Source organism: Vicia villosa, linkage group LG7 (genome assembly GCF_029867415.1).
Source record: "Vicia villosa cultivar HV-30 ecotype Madison, WI linkage group LG7, Vvil1.0, whole genome shotgun sequence".
Lineage (NCBI taxonomy): Eukaryota > Viridiplantae > Streptophyta > Magnoliopsida > Fabales > Fabaceae > Vicia > Vicia villosa.
Window position 1 is genome coordinate 80,086,453 of NC_081186.1, and position 9,268 is coordinate 80,095,720.

Here is a 9,268-nt window from a genome sequence, read left to right on the forward strand (position 1 = left end):
TTTTCTGCCAAAATCAAGTGTAAGATCAAAGAGCATTCCCAAGTCTTCTTCCAAACTCATCATCAAACACTAATTGGTAAGTTCTACATTGTTTTTTCAAGTTTTAGATCTATTTGAATAAACTCTAATAGGGTGTTTAGAAACTGAAAAAATCACATTAAGATAGGTTAGTACTGATATTAGGATGTTTAGTAGGCATAAAAGTAGTATTGGTTTAGGTTTTTTGGGTCTGCCATTGGAGGCTGTATTGAAGGTCTGCGCAGGGGTGTTTCGGAAGTTCATTTCCGAAAACACCTCCATCCCAGTTTTCGGAAATGAACTTCCGAACTGTACCAGAAGTTCATTTTTTTTCATTTGTCTCGCATATTAATCGTTTTCGATTGTTTACAGGAACATGTCAGGCAACCAACCAGCACGCATCAGACAGGGGAGAGAGTCCCAGACTGCGTCGGCTAGACGCGAGCGGGCGGCGGCCTAGCTGGCGTCGACCCAGGGACGGGGGCAGGGCCGGGGACGCCGTGTGCGAGTTCCCGTGGACGTGGGAGAGGGTACATCTGGTTCAGGATCTAGGAGTCGGCTGGCTCGGGCATCTTCTTCCCGCCAGCGAGAGGAGGAGGAGGAGGAGGTGGCGGCAGTGACTTACCACGAGCCGGAGGGGGTACCGGAAGTTGACCCTCCAGTCGGGGAGGAGGATGAGCAGGAGGACGGCTATCCGGGAGGGCCCTTTGACACCTCTGTGCTGATTCACTACCACGATCACGTCGCTCGGCAGATCTGGGAGGGAGAGGTATTTTTTTTAATTTAACCGTTTAACTGTCACCATTTTTTATAGTTTAATCGTTTATTTGTCGCTTATTTAATATATGTCGCTTATTTAATATATGTCGTTTATTTGTTTTTTTTTCAACAGGAGCGAGAGCCGTTGAAAATGGTGAACCACGCTCGGAAGATATTTAGTCTGTTTAAACCAACAGCTGAGTGGTTTAACGACCATGTGCGAGGTTCAGGGCTTTGCGGGCTCTGCATGACGGGTTACACCACCATCAGCACCGGCATGCAGGGGACATTTGTGGAGCGCTGGCACAAGGAGACGTCCTCTTTCCACCTGCCGGTTGAGGAGATGACGATCACCTTGCACGACGTGCAGTGTCTTCTCCACCTGCCTATTAGGGGGCCACTGTTGCACCACTCCCGGATCCAGAGGGTCGAGGCCATTGAGTGGATGACGCTCTATTTGGGCATGGAGCACGAGGTTGCTCACTTTGAGTGCGTCACAACATCTGGGCCTCATGTCCGGTTCACCACACTGAGCACTTATTTTGAGCACCACCTGGACGCGGCTGCCGAGGCTGAGGGTGAGGGTGACGAGCTATTCACAGAGTATCACCGTGGCTGCGCTCTCCGGTGCTGGTACATGCATGTGGTAGGCGCTGCATGCTTTGTGGATAAGAGTGCCAGGTACGTCGACGTGACCTACCTCCGCTACTTCATGGACCTGGATACTGTTCACCAGTGGAACTGGGGGGCAGCTACTCTGACATATCTCTACCAGAAGCTGAATGAGGCCTCCAACTGGAGGACGAGGCAGTTGGTCGGATCCTGCACACTGCTTACGGTACATTTTATTTTAACACATTATCGTATTTATTTATTTATTTATGTTTCGTATTTATTTTTAATACATTATCGTGTTTCTGTTTCAGAGCTGGATCATCTCCTACTTCTCCCGCATCCACGGCTTTCACATCGATCCTGCGTACGTGGACGCCATGCCCAGGGCCGCCAGATACGCTCTCCAGAGGGGGAACGATGCGGTGGGACCATACCGTTTGTACCTGGACCGCACGATGCACGACGACGTCACCTGGAGGCCGTTCGTCGACTACGCTCAGATTGTCCCCTTTGACGGCATTGCTCTATATTCAGGCTGGTTGGCATGCGGGACCGGCACCATGGTCCGGTATCTCCCTGAGCGGTGCATGCGTCAGTTCGGATTCGTGCAGCGGATACCCAGGTCACCCTTTGAGGCAGCTCCCGACACAGTGACCCGAGTGCAGCTCACTGCCATATGGGAGGACTGGCAGCATCATGTGGTACCGCAGGAGTACCGTTTCACTCGGGTCACACAGGACTGGCACAGTGAGGAGGGGTACGTCACATGGTTCTACCGGGTGTTCCATCCTCTGCTGAGACCCGACGTTTCCGGCGCTCCTAGGCCAGCACATGAGGAGATCCTGGAGAACCAGCAGGCCGAGGATGACCACGCCATTGATCTCCTGCCGATCTGCCAGCGGATAGAGATGCTTGGGCGGGACGCGTTGGATCGAGGTCTCGTTCATCAGGGCGGTCCAGATGCAGTCGCCGTGATGGAGATGATCGTCACTGATGCGGGCCGTGCGGCGGGGTACAGGCGGCAGAGGAGGGCCCAGGGTGAGAGGGTTAGGCACACCCAGTAGTGGTCGGGTTTATTTATTTTTTGTTTTCGGATTGTATCTTTAGCACACTATTTTTATTTGTTTCGGTTTGTATATATTATTTTCATCGGATTAGTATTTTTTTTTGTTTATTTATCATATTAGTATTTTCAGTTTATCTATTGCTTATTTTATTTGGCGTTTACGTTTAATTAAAATGCGAGACTGTTTTAGATAAAACATAAAAAAAAAACACAGTTTCTGCATAATTCGGAAATGAACTTCCGAATTCACCTCCCATGAGGTGTTTTCGGAAGTTCATCTCCGAAGACACCCCCATGAGGTGTTTTCGGAGATGCACTTCCGAATTATGGAAATTTTTTTAAAAAAAAAGCGCTTCGGAAGTTCATTTCCGAAGCAGGAGTATTTTGGGATTTTCGCTAGGGTGACCCCCATAGAGAAGTGGCTAAAGAAATTTTCAAAATAAATTCAACTTCTAACTTAAACATTTATATTGTCAATAGTGAGTGAATGATCTCTTAGATTCAATTCAATATTTATCTGATAAAGAAAAACATTAAGCACGAGAATAGATAACATAATATTAATTTTTCATGGAGTATATAACAATACACATCATAAAAACAAATTGTGATGATGATTATTGTTGTAGAAATATGAAAGCATTACAATTTAGATGGGGTAGGAAATGCAGTGGTATCAAAAACTTTAACGAAAAAACGTGTTCTTGGAATAGAGAGTTTTGACTGTAATATGGTGCCAATGGTAGCAATGAGTTTACTCTTCACTTCTTTATTTATGCCACCCATTGATATTATTTCAGCATAAGCTGCTGGATCTTTGTTTCCTTCAAATGATATTGGCACTGATGACTTCAATAGGACCATCACAAACTGCACAGTTATTATATTATCACAATACAGTTTTATTAAAAAAATTCACAATATAATGTCTTGAAAATTTATATTTTTTTACACCACTTTAAAATTATGAAAATAAAAAGAAATTTCACTTTTCTTGGTTTATTTTTATAATAGTCATTATTCTTGTTCTGTACCCACCCACAAATAAACAAATAACTGTGGTGCTGGTGCAGGGGTCCCACAGGAAGGATGGTAAACAGTCCCATTCACATTGTTATATAGATAGGGGTGCTGGGTGGCCAGCTGCTCCTCAGCTTGTTTCTCGGATGAAGTCATGCTTGTCCTTTGTTTCTTAGAGAATATTCTTTCTTTATTTAGGTTAGTATGATTGTTTAATACGTGGGGTTATCTATTACAGTTAGCGTTGTTAAAAAAAAATCCAACAAAAGCGTTGTTAAAAAAAAATCCAACAAATAAATCGAACTTTTGAATCAAACCGAATTGAAATTAAAATAATTAAACTGTTTTACTGAACCGAACTAAAGTTCAAATAACCAAGCTATTATATTTGATTAATGAATTAAACTATTATGCACAAATTATTCTAGAACTAAATCATAACTGAAACCATATTGGTATTGAATGGATCACCAAATTATTTAACAAAATTATGAAGCACGTAGAATAAGTTAACGAGTCATCTTACGGAATTATGGAAAAGATTTATTGTAAAAAAAAACTAAGAAAATAGACTCAATTTATTGATATTGATAGTTATTTGATTTTATGTTTGATAGGTTAACCATGATAACAATCTAGTTATTATAACATGTGATAATTTCACATCAAATAGATCAAAACAACATGCACTTAATTTTATTGATGTGAAGAAGAGTTGCAACTTGCAATAGGGTGTCGAGAGATTTGGTTGAAAATTTTAGAAAAAATAAATAAAAAATTAAGAGTGTGATTGAATGGAGTATTTTAGTGAGGAAAGTAATTTTTTTTTGGAAATTGAAAATGACTTGACTAAAATTCATTGTTTGGATGAAATTATATATGGAATATTGTTAAAATGATGTAAATTTATTTCAAATAACACTAACAAGTAAAGAATTTGAAATTGCCCCCTATATAATGCAAACGTTAAAATGTTTATTATTAATTTTTCAAAATTTACAAGATGGTCCTCATATTTTATAAAAATTTCAAATTTACCCACAAAAATTTCCAAAAATTACAAATAAGTTTTTAATAATTTTCAAAATTTACAAATTAGTATCTTAAAATTTCCAAAAATTGCAAATTGCTCCCTATTTTTTATTTTTTAAATTTGGCCTAAAAGTTTAAAATTTATGAAAATCATTCCAAAAATTTAACAATGAATCATTTTAATATTTCATCCAAACAAATGAATTTAAAAATGAATGAATTTCAAATGAATCATTAATTTGAATTATTTAAAACTTTGAAATCCTTTAGAGTGTGTTTGGTTGAGATAATTGTGAATTTTTAAGAAATTCAAAATTCTAAGCAATTCAAATGATTCAATTGAAATTCATTCAATTTTAAATTCTTTTGTTTGGATAGAGTATTAAAATGATTCATTGTTAAATTTTTTAGGTCATTTTTATAAATTTTAAAATTTTTAGGCCAATTTTAAAATATAAAAAATAGGGATCAATTTACAATTTTTGAAAATTTCAAGAAACCAATTTGTGAAAAATGAAAATTATTAAGAATTTATTTGTAATTTTTTGAAAATTATGGGGTGAATTAAAAATTTTCATAACATATAAGGGTCATCTTGCAAGATTTGAAAAAAATTATAATAAACAATTTAACATATAAATATTGGAGAAATTTCAAATTCTTTACTTTTTGGTGTTATTTGAAATTCTTTAAATTTAACTTGATTAAAATACTTCATAAATTTATATCATTTTAACAATTCTCCATATTTATTATCCAAACAAACAATGGATTTTGATCAAGTCATTTTAAATTCCCTAAAAAAATTACTTTCCCTCATTAAAATGTTTCATCCAAACACACTCTTAAAGTTTCTTATTTTCAATCAAAAATATTTTTGAGAAATTCTCTAGCGTGAAGACACATGGCGAAGACTCAGGCAAATTTCTTATTACAATAAGGTTGCATTAAGATTCAATTTTAAACCATCATTTTTTTTCACTTTAATTTCGGTTGTACTTATAAAACATATTCAAGAGTTAGCATCAAATGATGTGTTTGTTTCATGGAATAAAATTATAATCCGAGAAATATCATTTCTAGAAATATTATTGCCAGGTACTTTATTTCTATCAATATGTTTGGTAAATCAATAAAGTTCCCAGGAATATTGTTTGTTTTAATTTAATTAAATTTTAAAAATTAAACATTAAAAAAATAAATGTATCAAAATAATATGAGAGTTGGAAGTTATGGTTGGTTATTTTATATTCGCATGAAAATATAGAATTCTCATCCTTTGACATGAGAATAAATATAAAGAAATCAATGAACAAAACATATTTCTGAGAATAAGAGTCTCTGAATATAATTTATCAAAACTTAAAACAAACAAGAAAATACATGAATTTCAATGTTACATTTTCGAGAATAACATTTATATTCATGAAACAAACACCCCCAAAATGTATGATTTTGTAGTCATATTTAAAAAATCAAAAAATAATTATTTTGAATTGGATATAGAATTTTGAATTCCTTAAAGAAAATGTTAATGAGTATATCGGAAACACTCTTTAAAAACTTTAAAAAAAAAAATTACTTTTTGAAATCTCTGTATTTAATTATTAGAAATTGAAATATTTGATTTTTTTTTTAAAATCTTTATTTAAAATTTTTAAAGAGTGTCATTGAAAACTAGTTAGCATGACTTTTTTTTAACAGTAAAACTAATCATAAACTTAACGCTTACTATTTCATAATTGTCATATTATTTTAATATTAATGGGATTCCCCCAAACCAATGCACCCAATTTTAGCGGAGTCTAAGTCAAGTTGTATTATAATCAAGTTGCATCATTATCATTACTAATTAAAATTGTCAAAATGAGCTGCTCTATATGGGACGACTTGCTAAGTTGATAAAACATAAAGTTTGAGTCATCACTAAATTTTTTAAAAATTATATTATTAATTTATATTGGTTTACTTAAAATATTTAATATTATATTAATATTATATATTAGTAGTAATATGATTAAATATAATATATTAATTTGATTAAATTAATATCATTCATAACCAATATGAAACCAAACCAGTTTGTTTTTCTCAAGTACCATAATTAAATAATCACCCTGATGTAAGACAAAACATCAATTTTCTAATTAACATACAAAGCAACAAACAAAACCTCGTGTCTCCAAAGTCTAAATAGTTACATCATATCCTAAATTAAATTAAATTATATTTTAAAATAATGTTTTTCATTTTATTCTATTGGATAGTACAATCTAACTAGAAATAGCCAAACAATATTAACCAAAACAATTACTTGGATCAAAACTTACAAGAAACTAATCAACAACATGAATCATTCTATCAAAACCAACACACCAAAACCATAATTTTGTCAACCACAAACCAAAAAAAAAAACACATAATCTTAAAAACTTTGCATGAAAAACACAGAAAGTGTACCTTTTCGGGTCTTCCGATGATTGTTGAGATGGCAGTGGTGACTTCAGAAAAGATGGGATCAGTATCAACTCCATCTAAGTTAAGATTGGTGGTGATGTAAATGCAAGGCATCTTCTTCTTCTTCTTTTCAAATATGTTGTGGATGGATCTATGGAAGATTTGGAATCCAAGTTGACTTTGTAGAACTTGTTTTGCATCTTCTTCCTATAGGATGTGGGTGTATATATATACTAGTATTATCTTGAATCTGTACTTTATTATATAAAACTTTCAACAAAGGTTAAGATAGTTGTATTAATAATGTTGTCAAATCAACAACTTGGTCAAAAAAGTGTAATATTTTCACCTAAATATAAGGTGGTGTCAGGATGCAAACAGTGAGATATAACCGACTTCCAATCATACTTCTATAGAGATTTTGATGAACAACCATTCCTTGATCATCTTTAGTAAGTTGACATGAGTGGCTACAGGAGTACATTTATGCCTAGAATTTTCAAGACCAAACTTCTATACAATATTCTTAGCATACTTGCTTTATGACACAAAAATGTCATATTTCATTTCCTTAACTTTAAAACTAAGAAATTAAGAAAGTTCCCCAACCAAACACATTTCAAACTCATATTGCATTTGTTGAATAAAATATTCTACCATCTTGCTTGACATCCCTACAAACACAATGTCATCCACCATCTTGCATAATATACAGAGTTTTATCAATTCCACCTCTAATATAACCATTTCTAGTGAAAAACTCTATGAGCCTTTCATACCAAACTCCGAAAGCTTGTTTCAATCCATAAAGAATCTTCTTAAGCTTGTAAACATGATATGGTGAATATGGATCAATGATTCATTTGGATTATTCAACATAAACTTCTTCATTCATATGTCCATTTAGGAAGGCATTTTTCACATCAATGTGATACAAATTGAACTTTAAAAGACATGATATTCCTATTAACAACCTTATAGCTTCTAAAAGAGTGACAGGAGACAAAGTTTCATCAAAGTTTACAGTATCTATTAAGGTGTGCCTTGTTTCTAGTGACATTTCCATTCTCAACACATATTTTTTATAGGTCCACTTGGTACCCATAATGTTTGGACCTGGTAATTACTCTTTCTTTTATATCCCCAATTATGTTTTTAGTGGGATGATTCTTATGAACTTTTGTTGATGTTCCTTTGTTTATAGGAGCAATATATTCTTCAACTTTAGAGTTCTCATATTCAATTGGCATAGTGATGTTGGTGTCTTTTTCTAGTACATCTTGTGTGACATGTTGCTCAAGAATAGTATATTCCTCTTCTTCATAACTGATAACTTTGTATTGGATGTTATAAACAATAAAAATTATAGACTCCACCACGGATCTTGTACAATTATTTAACACTTGGTATGCCCTAATATTTGTAGAATATCCAATAATATTCTTTCATCATATTTAGGATCCAACTTGCGTCTTTGCTATATATCAACAAGGATATGGCATTTGCAACCAAAGACATGAAAATATCTCACACCTGGATTTCTTCCTCTCTACAACTCATAATGAGTTGCTTTGGTTCCTAGTACTTGGATTTCATGAAGAGTACACTTGTTGAGGGCACACTTATTTTTAATATTTCAGATAGGGTGAGGATGATAGTGATAGTGATAGTAAGGTCTACCATATAATTTGTAGAAGAAAATTCTTATATGACCTTGTCGACCATAATAGTGACATACCCATGAAGCTTTGGTATAAGTATTAAAGTACTGATTATGATGCCAAATAATATATTAAGACCTATAATTTGACATGATGAGCTCACTATTCTAAGTAAGAGGAACAAACTTAGTTTTAGAATTTAAAGAATCATAGTTGAATCTAACTCTTTTCATGTCTCTTGTTGTCTTGTGTACCCCTAGAAGTCAGAGATAGTAGCTATGAGATGCGATTTATCTTTAAGATTTAGTGTGCGAACAAATTTAGTCATACCTTCAAGTTTGGTGTTTAAATGATCAACTTCTTCCTTTAAGTTAGTGATAGTAACTATGAAATGCGCTTTATCTTGAAGAAAAACACCAATCTTCTCTTTTTGTTTTTCACTAGCCTTACATTCTTTATTCCATTTGAGATACAACATCTTGTAGGCTTCATCAAGTGCATCATCAGTCAGTTCTTCATCACTTGAGTCACCATCATTGTGCATATTAGATTTGGATCTTATGCAGGTTATAAAGGCAACCACACTATTAACTTGTTCACTCTCACTGTCTTCATCATCCTCGTCATCTAAAAAAGTATC

General features: G+C 34.3%; 1 protein-coding gene across 1 annotated transcript; it reads right to left on the reverse strand.

Annotated features, from left to right (window-relative positions):
- Positions 1-2,964: 2,964 nt before the first annotated feature.
- On the reverse strand, positions 2,965-7,193 carry LOC131617582 (uncharacterized). Its single transcript, XM_058888845.1, has 2 exons — positions 6,971-7,193; positions 2,965-3,328 (listed from the first exon to the last, which is right to left on the reverse strand). Exons 1-2 carry the CDS (start codon positions 7,079-7,081, stop codon positions 3,101-3,103), a joined length of 339 nt encoding a protein of 112 aa, XP_058744828.1. The 5' UTR covers positions 7,082-7,193; the 3' UTR covers positions 2,965-3,100.
- Positions 7,194-9,268: the final 2,075 nt, after the last annotated feature.